At 33.1% G+C, this 12,906-nt stretch overlaps 1 protein-coding gene across 4 annotated transcripts in view; it reads left to right on the top strand.

Moving 5' to 3' along the window:
* pan (transcription factor pangolin) overlaps window positions 1-12,906 on the top strand; it is a 144,405-nt gene that overhangs the window by 83,762 nt on the left and 47,737 nt on the right. The window contains exon 7 of one of the 4 annotated variants that reach the window (XM_077433523.1): window positions 6,524-6,562. The exons of the other annotated variants lie outside the window; for them this stretch is intronic. Coding sequence (XP_077289649.1) covers window positions 6,524-6,562 — 39 coding nt within the window. The remainder of the gene's footprint in view (window positions 1-6,523; window positions 6,563-12,906) is intronic. 4 annotated transcript variants of the gene reach the window in all.

The raw sequence follows: 12,906 nt of genomic DNA, 5'->3' as shown, positions 1-12,906 counted from the left end.
ATAGTTGCTTGTCTCTGAGAGACCGCTACGACAGTCGAATTGTTGGAGACTCGTCCGCAGACAAATCTCAACGTGAATGGGAACATTTAGCGTCCACTTTCACCTCAGGTGTGTTGGGAAAACATTGAAAAAGCTCAGAAAACGTTTTTAGTCGTTGATTACGTGTTTACCCTCATAAATGCCCACCCATTTTTGTGCACGCACGCACGCATATGAACACGAGTCGAGAACGTATACGTGTTTTCGTTTCGACACCGTATTTTGAAACGGTTGGAATTATATTATGTACTTAACGGAAAATTCTATCTGGGGATTTTCACGGCGAAGGCGATGCGATGGGACGATAAGCGGAATCGTTCAAATCCTCGGGAATTAAATTGTTCCACTTTTACGCGTGTAATTTAATTATGAGTAGCGGCTTTTCGAATGATTCATATTATTAAGTGAATGCTAACGATGGGGATTTTTTTCCTGGCTACTATAGAGTGTGCTATATTATGTATATGCGCTTATTTTTACAAGCCTCATATCAGGTTGCTTTCGATTTTTACATAGTTATTTTGAATATTTTTTATATCAATTTCAACGATTATTGAAGTGGACGTTTCGAAATCAAAAAGATATTAAAGCCTTTTAATTTTAAATATTTATTTTATTATTATTCGTTATTATTGGCGGCTAAGATATTCTGACAAATACGAATCTTGTATTATATAGTTAAATAAATGCTAATTTTGTACTTTTTTATTGTTCTGCTACATTGAGCAACAATGAAAATTGCCTGAACAAAGATTAATCCATCTTTACTAAATTTGACACATTGAATTCGTATATGTTATATATTGTCATAAATTATCATATTCTATATTACTGATTTTTCTAAGATTATAAGATGTAAGAGTTGAAAAAAATGTGCAATTTTATAGATTTTTGGCTTTTACTGTCTTTAACTTAAAATCTAGTACATATTGCCGTGCCGAATGTGAATATCCAATGTAAGATGTTTTTCTAATGATTTTTTTTAAATACTTATAATTAATAATCCAGCGAATTTTAGGAGTAAAATATATACTTTTTTTACACATCTTTTCTCGCAATATTATGAGTTTATTTCGCAAATTTTTCACTTAACCACGTATTGGATTGGTTTTTTTTTTATCTAAACGTTCTAATTCAAACGTAGTAAAATATAAATCTGGCTCAATGAATGCATTGTGTATAAAAAAATATATTTTTTACTTTTAAAATTCGCTATTTTAAAAAATGTGTTTATATTGAGGTGATATATAAGACTAACCTTTAATTAAATTTTTTATTTGTACACAAATTTAATTAATATAAAATGTACGCAATTTGTCGTAACGGATTTTTCAATATCAGAACTTTCCAGAATTTGATCTAAATATGAGAAAAAGAAAAAAATCGTGTCAGAAGTAATGTGTTTCAGATATATGTACATTGGATATTGGAGTCACTCTTAGTTAGTTATCCAATATTCGTATATTGTTTTTAAAGATTGATCCATGCACAAAATCTACTGAATGTTTCTAATAAAAGAAACTAATCTCTTACAAAAACAAACATTTGAATTAGCGATAAACCGAACTATGCATCGTCTGTATTCGTAGATTAAAAAATTGATAAGTGAGCGATATTTAAAAACGAAAATTCATCATTCAGACTAGGCGCAGATAAAGTGCACGCATTTCGCGCGCTATGATAAATAGTGCACGCCATAGTAGCGCATACAAAAATTGCACGCAAAGCAAATCAAAAGCACACCTTACCGATTATAACACGGTGCATACAAGAAGCGAAGGGATATTGTGGTTTGCGTGTTTTTGACCACCTTATTTTCCTTCCCGTTGTTGACTTGTAAGTGTTTACTGTCCTGTCTTTGTTTGCCGATTCAGCAACCTTTCTTACCTTCAAAGTTTGCTTTACGTGTAAGCGTAGGAGCGTGAAGTTTGATTCAATATTTACGCTCGCCGTTCATTCTTCGGATCGCCAATGTGCCATACTAATTAGCTTCGAATACACACAATAGGAATGTCTACGTGCATGTTGTATTTATATTTTATTGTATTTTTCTGCTTGAGTTGTTGATTTTAAATTTAAATCGTTAGCGGAAGGGCTCCTCCGACCTGAACTTATTGATTCAATATCATCACGCTCGTCAACCCCATCACGTACACTCTCCCTGTCGCGTGTCGCTCTATCTCTATTGTTAACTGGCGGATATTCATAAAAAAAGCGTTAATACATGACAATTTTACCGAATGACTTTATTTCGTCTCGGTTGTCTCTGTCTCTCTCTGTCTTTCGTTCCTTTTCCTTTTGTCCGTTTTCGGACGAACGCTCTCGAACAATCGCTACGTATAGTTCTCATTAATTTCGAACGAATTTCCTTGTAATTGTTGCCCGTTTAACAGTTTAAAACTTAATTATGCACCTGTTGCCTTTGTCTCGTTTCACAGTGTCATTATTACGATGCTTTCTTAAACTGTTCTATTAAAAAACGTTTAATTTTGGATAGGATCGTTTCCAAATGTAGACTGAATTATTGAACAGCGCGATGTTTATTCAGCAGCATTTTCCACCAAGAAGTATTCATTTAGGCTTTTGTTATTATTAATTCGAAATTAATCTTTTGATTGTATTGAAAGCTACGCAAATAAAAATCAATGCCTATTTTTTTTAAATAACGTATCACTTTATAAACCTCGGTTGGCTTTTATCAGAATTTATAATTTTCTCACTTTGTCTTTAATTAACAAAGGCTTTTGTCGCGAAATAAGGGTTAATAAACTTTCAGCACTAACCAAGGACTGACTTTTAATTAAACCAATTTTAAGTTAATTTAGTATCGTGATTAGTATTATGTACTTAAGTTTGTTTTTATCATACATTTTACTGAAAAAGGTTTATGAACTTGCTTTTGATCCTATTAATAATCAATAACCTAGAAATTTATTGCAGAACTACATACATATGTATGTATGTATATACTGCAATCCATTTGTATATAATTTACATGAATTGAACCGATCGTGAAAAAAAATCAAATGGTAAATCGGATTTGATACCATCATTATTAATCATCGTGAAGGATTTTTAAACGTTTTTTTTATATTTTAAAGGTGTGTAAATATCTTAAAGATCTATGAATGATCACGATATTTTTCATATATTACAGATATCACACACTGTATATTGTATACAAAACATTTTTGTATACAATATACAAATTTCTGTTTAAGCAGACAAAAATTTGAGTCTCAAGATATTGCAAGTTGGTAAAACGAAGCGCTTATTTATACTTTAAATAATCAATATTTGGATAGAAATTTAAAGATTTGCCTGTTCTAAAATAATCACTAACTTATTTATCGTCATGCATATATGTATGTAATACTAATAATTTAAAAAATGAAACTACTAAAATCCGACTTTAAAAAAAATTAAATCGTTTGAAATATGAATATGAAACTTGGGCCAAATTTTAACACGCCTCTAAAGCATCCCTCACACTCTTATAATCCTAGAAAGCTTTTCGTATGCACACAGAAGGGGATCATCTAAACCACAATAAATATTTATATTTTCGTTACAATGTGTAAAGAAGATATCCCCCATCCTTATGTATACGTACATATATACACACCTATACGGTATATATGAAAAATGCGCATAATACATTGTATGTAATGCACTCCCGCTAATAATTATGATCCGGCTCACACACTCCTCCAGTCAAATAGTCAACATGCAATAAAGGGCCCCCTACCTGCCATCGAATCGCGGGGACCCTACGGGACAATGGGCCCCGGCCTTAACATATCAAACCAAAACTATCGCAATATTTGCCGGCCTATTGAGCACACGGTTGAGTCGAGTTCAGTTGGGTTGGGTTGGGGTGAACCCCATCTATCCCATTTGTAAGCACCCAGTAATTGATACACTCCTAGTACGTGTGTGCGGAGACGAACCTTTCAAATCAGGGGGAGGGAGAGGGTCCTCTGAAATTCATACTTGTACTGTTTGTATTATGATTTTTTTTCCTATTCATTAGTCATGTCCAAATCTCGTATGCACTCGACGCTGCACCTCGTAAATTTTAATTGAAACGTGTTTACTTTTATCGGTCGGTTTATATGATGGGGAGTGTAGCGTGTATTGGCAACACGCGTAACACGTTCGTCGTTTATGCGATTATCGAATGTAATGAGGTTCTTACGTTCGCTTCGCGATTGAATTCCCAGACGGTTTATGTTGCTTTCGTTTATTGTTTCTGTATGTAGTTGAAGTGATCCGTTGCATCGTTTTGAATTATTAGACTTGTGTATTTGTCAAACCTTTTTTTTATTAAGTTAATAAATATATTGGTTGTAAGGAAAAACTTTCTCAGCTCAAATGATTACAAAAGCAATCAATCTTTCAGCACACGTCTCGGCTAACAAACTTTGGTGCAATTATCCGATAAGTCGATTATTGTCGTTGTTTTTTAGTGTTTTGTAGTTGATTAGAAGAATAATCACATTTTAATATGTTGATCGTAAACAACGAAGTTTTATCATGTAGATTTTCGTTACCTTTTATGAGTTTAAAAAAGGAAAATGATTTGATGTTGCAGATCTATGCATACGATTAAAGGTCCATTTATGTTTATACTACAAATGTTTGAGCACTTAATGATCATTATCATAATCTAATTTACCATCCACTGCTGGATGAAGAACATCTCCAACACGCTTCTCTTGTTTTGCGCAACTCTCGTCCATCTTCCACCAATTTTTTTAATTCGTCTACCTATCTTTCCTGCGGTCTTCTTTTTGTATTCTCTCGGGTACCATTCTAGCACTTCTTTTGTCCACCTTTCGTTTATTATTCTAGCCACGTGGCCTGCCGATTGCCATTTCAGTATCTTCACTCTATCCCCTATATCTACCATACCCACTGACTTTGTCTTTCCTCGTTATGCCAAGCATACAGCGTTCCATACCACTTTATTCGAGTACATTGGACTTTTTGTTCAATGTCCAAGTTTCACATCTTTTATCACTGGCAAAACATATTGATCGAAGGTCTTTTTCTTCAGGCAAAGTGGCATTTTTGATTTAAAAACGGCATTCGTTTGTCCAAATGCACTCCATCCTAAGTTCATAAATATTACATACATAAATGAACGAATTTCAAAAGTCAAACTTATGAATCATGTTACATTCATAGTTTCGGCATATCTGTTTCTTCGCCATTTTTATTTGATGGTGCATATGTAAGCTTCGCTTACAATAAATTCTGATTACGATCTACATATAATTCTAGATAATATCTAAAATATAAAAAAAACTTGCCATCATTATTTCTGCCTCAACTCTATACGAACTTGTTTATCCATAAATGTATTATACGTTTAAATTTAAAGTTTATTAGTCCCGGATGAAATTCTCTTTTCATCTCGCTTTTCATCTGCTTAGGTAAAGTTCCGACAATCCAGTCGCTTCTTTTTCTTTCCCCTATAAATTCTCATCAAAATTCATGTCTGCGATACAATTTCGTCTACTTCACCGTCATACACCGTGTAAACACTGACGTATCATTTAAATTGACGTGTTTGGGTTTGAAACGGCATTTAGACAGCGCGTTGAAATCTCCATGCCAGTAATGTTCAACTCGGCTCGCTAGATGAATACGTACAATTTATTCATAGTCACGCTCCCCTAATTAGTTCGCCAACGACACGTGATCGCCAAGGGCCACCACTCTTGAACCGAAGTTGTACCATTGATTTACACCGACAATAAAATATGGTCCTATTGTCTGCGAAACGTACGATGGTTGTATAAATTTTTTCGATAACCTCATGATTAATTGGCGAAAAATATATCGGAACGCCTAATTGTGATGTCTTACTTGTGCGTAATCGTAATGTTTACTTTTGGAAGCATTTCTCAAAATATAGTATTATATTTTTGCTGTCACTATCGTTATTCATATGTATGCAAGATATGAATGTCGAAGGTTAATGATGCAATAATATTGACGAATGTAATTATGTATATTAAATTGGTGTTGGATATGTGATGCGCAATAATGTAACGATTTGATATAAATTTGAGTAAATGGATAAATGTGAGCTTTCGTAGTGAATTTTCTTTCTTTCCTTTTTTAATAAATTCAATATGTGAGGGCATCATTTGTCCAGTTTTACTTCCTTCCGTTTTCTCCGCCTCGTTTCCTGGGGCCTGAAGGCCATTCTTCTGCTTCCGTTCTTGGATGACGGGCTCCTGTCCTTCCGGTTCTCCTTCTCATCCTCTTTATTCAAGTATAGAATTTTCCGGAGAGGGGAAGAAAATGGATTTGATATTATATAATGAAGTCCTTTAGGCATTTCAATTATATATTAATATTATATAACAGTACGTTGCTCAATTCAAATTTGTATAACGATGTACGACTTCCCAAAGTCTTTTGTGTTTGTATAAAATTATTTTTGTCTCACGTGGCGACTTTTCGTTTTTAGCGGCTTTTGACGCGTGAGTGCTTACCGAACGACCAATGGGTATGTTTTCTTTTTGAAATATTTTTCTTCTTTTCAAAGTGTACCACCACCATCCCCCGTGTAATTTCACGCCGTTTTTCACTCCCCCGTTCCAACTTTTCCGCCCTTTCTCTGTACCTACCTCCTCCCACGTATCCTTCTCATTTGTAGAATGGCGCCATTGTGCGCCAGCCTTTTGTGTGCTTGGCGCCCGCTTCACAATGATGTTTTAATCAATCAAAGCTCCGATGTTAACGATTGCTCGAAATATGTTTGTATGTATGTACGTTTCATCACATGGCTTTAGATTTTTTAACATCTGAAAATAAGTTTCCGTTCTCCTTCTTGCACGTGCGTCATCTTCAATTGCGTATGTTACCGAGTGATGTGTATAATTTTTGCATCCTATTAATGCCAGGTTCGAATCAGAGAATGTGAACTGAGATTTACTTTAAAAACACCCATAATTCCGATATCTAATAACATAAACCTTGTAAAAATCACTGGTTCCAAAATATACATATTTAAGATTTCATATTTGGCAAATCTAGAACAAAAAATCAAAGCTTGTGGATAACTTTCATTCATCCCCATTCAACTCACAACAAATAACTCTTGGGTACTGAAACTAACATTTTTAAATAATTAAAATATGCAGCCTTAATCAATGTCGTGGAATTGAACATAATCCTTGAAAATTTTCCACATTTTTTTTTCACAAAACATCTAATAACTAATAACCCGAAAATCTCTAAAAATCTTTTATTTACAGTATTAACATTAACTTCAATATTTTTTTTTTTGGATATTCGAAAACAAGTAGAATTTAACCCAGCCCAGTCCAGTCTTTCTAATAATTAAAATATTCATATTTGATCTTTGTTCTCAAAAGTTTTGTAACCCCACGAATTTAAATGATTAATGCAGTTTTTACTGTTCAAAAATTAAAAATTCTAATATGACGTACATACATACATGTTTGTTTGCATATGTATATCTAATGTATGTATTCTACATATATTTCAGCTTCAATTTTATATACTAGGTATTTTGAATTTTATCAGTTTTTATCACTCGTAATAAATTTTGCGCAATGATTTCATTAGAAATCATTACATATATTAGAAATGTCATTCCTTTTGTATATAAGAACATATGTATGTATTTCACCGATTTCATTAGCAATCATTAGGTTGGACATGTGACTGAATAATTAACATACGATGGACTAGTGAGATATTCGACTTATAATGAATAGAAGAAAGCAAATTATATATATGTAGATCACCAGTACGTTGGAAAAAACTACTATGGAAAAAAGTCTTTGGAAACAGATAGGTACATACATATGGTGCATAGATGGTTAAACATATGAAAGCGTACTAGAGGCTTAATTGTATTAAAAATTTATTTTAAAATATCCATCCCAAAGCGTTGAGACACAAATAATGGAAAACCCACACTTCCCCACCATACACTTTAATATGTACATATGTATGTACTATGATAGTACAAACGTCGCAGCTATAATGGTATTTATTACGCCAAGTACAGCTAGCTAGCATATATATGTACATGCATAGGTGTATATCCAATTTGTACGTATGTACCTACATACATAGATCAAATGTATCTAATTGCATTTCCTACGACAGCAGCTTCGCACCCATTTCCACACACCCACACACATATCTCGCTTCAGACCGCGTTCTGAATGAAAACGTGGAAACTCTTCCAATAGACGATATTAAAAATATCCATCACCGGGTCCATCCGCACACAAAGCACAATGGCCGCGTGTAAGAGAGTATTTGTACGTTGTATCCGCGCCGGTCGGTCGTGCAGCGTTTATTTCGCATATAAATACACATCGAGCAGTGTGCTATAGTAGTCGCAAGTATATTTTGCGTCATGTGGCGGCGACTTCAAAGGTTTTCCGCCTCCATTTTCCCTTCCCATCTCTTTGCCTCCTCCTGCCTATCTTTCGCCACCCACCACCCCATATTCGCTTCCCTTGCATTTCATTCTGTGCTCTAGGCACTGCTTCCACACGATCCGTTCTCGTTTGTCCACGTCTACGTACGTGTTTTGTTGCTCGTCCTCTGTTTTCCTATGCAAAATGTATCGCGTCGGTTCAACCTTTTTACGCGACTGCGAAAATGCTCAAACTACTTTTCGAGTGTCTACATGTGGAATACAATTATTAGTTGTATTTTACATTTAATTCAACCTGTATAGACTGTATCCGACATTAGTTTACTTCTTAAAATTCAATAGTTGTACTAGACATCCAAATTAAAAAAGCGGAATTTCAATAAAGAGTTCAGTATATTTCAGTATATTTCAATCAATTATATGGAAGTTAAAAGAGTCATAATCACTAGGCAACAAAAAAAAATTACTAGAGCGGAGACTAATCAATCTTTAATAAGTTTGACCCAGAGCGAACCAACAAAATTCATTATCATATTCGAATTCTGTGGGTCTTACTTAGTAAAGATTGATTAGTCTTCGCTCTGGTAACTCAAAAACGTGATTTTTGTTAATTTATTAGAAAAATCATACTTTTTTGGTCTCTTGTTTTAAACACTAATGCAGTGGTCTATTGTTGCAAAAGCATCCGTGACTAGCCGCCCTTTAGTCATGATAATCATACCTAGCAGTACCTACAGCCCTGGTTAGACCTCGATTGAAAATAATCATATATTGTATGAAAGTATTTCTGTGCTCCTGCTGGGAAGTTATGTGAGATATAAGATAATTTATGGTAGATACATACATATATGTGACTCAAAGTTGAACGTTTGTCTTATTTGTCACCACAATCTGATAGTGAATTATAATTGTATGTATTCATTTTTTATTTTTTAAAGAATAATTTATATTTTACCATGATGCCATTACGGGTTTTATCCCTAAGCGACACCTATGGAATTAAACTAGTACATATATTAATTTATGTGTAGATTATAATTTTGAAATCGTAATCAAATAGCGGTGATAAATAGTATGTAGGATGCCATGTACCTAGATGAGGAATCGTTTCAATTAAATCAGAAAATTTGGCAAACTCTGATAGGAAACGATCGAATTGGAATCACAAATATTCAAGTCCATGCCAGCAGCACTACAGAAATACTCGGAATAAATTATCTTCAATCGAGGTCAACCGATGACTCGAACTAGGGAACCTCTGTGTGGTTAGCATTAACGCAACCACTAATATAATACGAATGGTACATACATAAATACAAATTTTTCCATAAGTGTCGAATTGGGGCGCTATTGTAAAAATGAAATAAAATTCTCCAAGAAAAATATTTAAATTCTTTGAGAAGCTTAACATTTATTTTCTCAATACAATGAGCTTTTTATATGTAAATATATTAGTCATATGAAAGGTTAAATCAATGAATTATTAAAGAATGTGTCAGTATATATGTACTATTACTCAAATTTTATATTATGTATTGAATATTATATGTTACAAACAGTAGCTTTGATAAATCTTAAATATCGGTGGTTAAAATTTGTTTATATATTGTATGTATATTCATTTGTACATATATAGTGTTAAAGGTCAAGAAGGCGTATTTTAAAATTCGATTGGGCAGATTTTAAATGTAATATACATTATGAAGAGTTAGTGGGAGTCATGATAAGACATGAAATTTTTCAGAATTGATGATTTTTCTGGTGTTCCTGCAAACCTGCCGATTGTTATTTTTAGCAATGGGGTTATGTCAATCGCGAGTGATAATTACGTGTAGTCACCACTCATTCTACAAATTGATATGAAGTACAGATAAATCAATCAGTATCTATCTATAGCTATTATTAATTTGCTATTTTTGTTCATTGTATTGTATGTAGTGTTTAAAAGATACAATTCTGACAACTTAAGTCTCGACGGAAATTATCGTTGCAATAAGCGAAGGAAACGTTTCGGGCGAGATCGACCGTAGGTACATCATCAATCATTGTGGCGGCAATGGAAGAAATCTGATGATTGGACAATCAATCAGCTTGACGGGATTGTTCTTTAATGCGTCGCTAACCCCAGAGATGAAATTATCAGATACGAAAGTCGTTGGAAAACGCGGCAAAACATAATTTATCGCGTCGCTTTTGATATACGCGATTGCGAAATTCGATTCGCCGTTTTTGATAACGCGCACACACAATAATTGCACTTGGACTAATGTTTTTCACAATCGATTTGAATGATCGGACAATTATTGGCCATATAATGGACACTTAAGTTTTGTAATTTGGCGGATTTATCGATCGCTTGACATTTGGAAAACTGTCAAGCGATCGCGCGGATCCGTCATTGACAAAGAGTGAATTTGCATAAAATTGCACTGTTGTGAATTGGCCTTAGGCGAGCGATAAAGACTTCATAACTATAATTTCGTCGATGACGTACTCGCATACTTAAGACGTTGAAGATGAAAAAAAAATGGTGCTAAACGTTTTGAAAATTATTATAATGTATTTTCACCGTTAAATCGATGAAAATTTTATTGACGCAACAGAAGTGTGTAAATGCCGTTTATTCTACGATCATTCGTCCGATGGAACTGGAAATAGTATTAGTTTGCTCTCCAAATTAAATATTAGCTTGCTTAGATGTATGTACAAACATATGTGCATAAGTAGCAAACGAGTATGTTTCAAACAATGCGGCCTTCCATCTTACTGAATATATTACTTTCATCTCTAGATTGCAGATTATTAGAAATAAGATTAAATTCTTAGAATAACAAGTGGGAGTTAACTGTAAGAATCGTAGTAGTCTTATAAAATAAATTGCTAGGCATGTTCATGTTTACAATTCATCTTCAATTGCGCTGTAGATTACTAATGCCGTAGCGTATGTAATAAGATTTGGATGATTTATTAATAGACTCATCATTTTGATAAGAGTATAAAGCTATTTGTAAACAATTTATATCGTCTTTTTTTAGTAATATTCATTACATTGTTATTAAAAAAAATCTACACACATACGTATGCGTAATATGTATGCAGATTATATATTATAATCATCTAGTTTTTTTTATTATAGTATTCTTACTACATAACTTTCGTCTTTAGAACATACATATAAGGAATCCTTTTCAATCTGGCAGTTGATTTAGAAGCTTTAATTATACCTGTCAATTAAAAGTTCGATTGTATCAAATATTTATTTATTTATTTATAAATACTTGGAAGAGGAGGCATAGCTGATAGATCCAAGGGGTTTGTTAATTATTATTTAGGTTAGCTACGTCCATAGAAGTATGGTTAAGAAATATAATTTTAATACATTGATGGGCTTTAAATATTTTCATCGTAAACCAGCAACATCGCTCAGTAGGTAGCGTGTAATGCTTCCAACTGACTGGTCATGGGTTCATAGGTTGCTTGACATATCTTGTATATATGTGACTCCAGGTCGATCGTTTCCTGTTAGAGTTTACCAATTTATCTGATTTCATTTAAACTGTTTCACCAAACTGCCGAAAACCTTTCTTGTTTCTCGCAAATTCGAGTTTAAATCATTTCGAATTTGTTGATGTTATAAATATGCTACCCACTCTGTAAACGTATGTATTTCTCGATATATTAGTAGTATCGAATTATTCTCTATGATACTGTATAAACCTAATTATCGATGTTTTTAATATACTTACAATACTTATGTACAATGTTAGACCATAGATGTAATAAAAATGGTTGCATACTTGTATAAAGAAAATAATAATATGGTTTCAGTATACATACTTTTATTAATTTAAAATTTATTATCAATTTCAAGATATGTATTAAAATTGACAATATATGAGCCGTTATAATTGAAACTTACATACGTAAGTCCACTTTTCTTAATTCGAGAAATATCTCGCAAAACATTAAATATATTGCTTTGCGTTTAACAATATTTAAAAATACTGATGGCCGTTTATTCTGCTTTTCCAAGATTCTGGACATATCAAATTAAACAAATTAATAACAATTTGTGAATTAAATCAAACAGAAATAGTGTTTTACAATTCGATATAATTTCAAATATAATATCTCATATGTCAATTTTAATACATTTCAACTTGAAATTGATACATTTTTCCTTATATTCAAACTATGTCCTATAAATTATTATAATAACAAGAATCAAACTATGTCCTATACATTTGTATAATAACGTAAAAGTGCTTACAAAATGTTTTGATCTTTCAAGATCAAAGGATTGTGTCAAATTTCTCCATAGTTGCAATGGATTCTGGTTAATTGGGATACATCGGGGGTGGATAGTTATATTAGTTGTACAAAATACGACGGTTCCAATTAACACGAAGCACTTTGTAATATTTTTTCTC

The sequence above is a fragment of the Arctopsyche grandis genome, chromosome 6 (genome assembly GCF_051622035.1).
Source record: "Arctopsyche grandis isolate Sample6627 chromosome 6, ASM5162203v2, whole genome shotgun sequence".
In the NCBI taxonomy this organism is placed as follows: Eukaryota; Metazoa; Arthropoda; class Insecta; order Trichoptera; family Hydropsychidae; genus Arctopsyche; species Arctopsyche grandis.
This window is presented reverse-complemented; position numbering and strand designations above follow the sequence as displayed.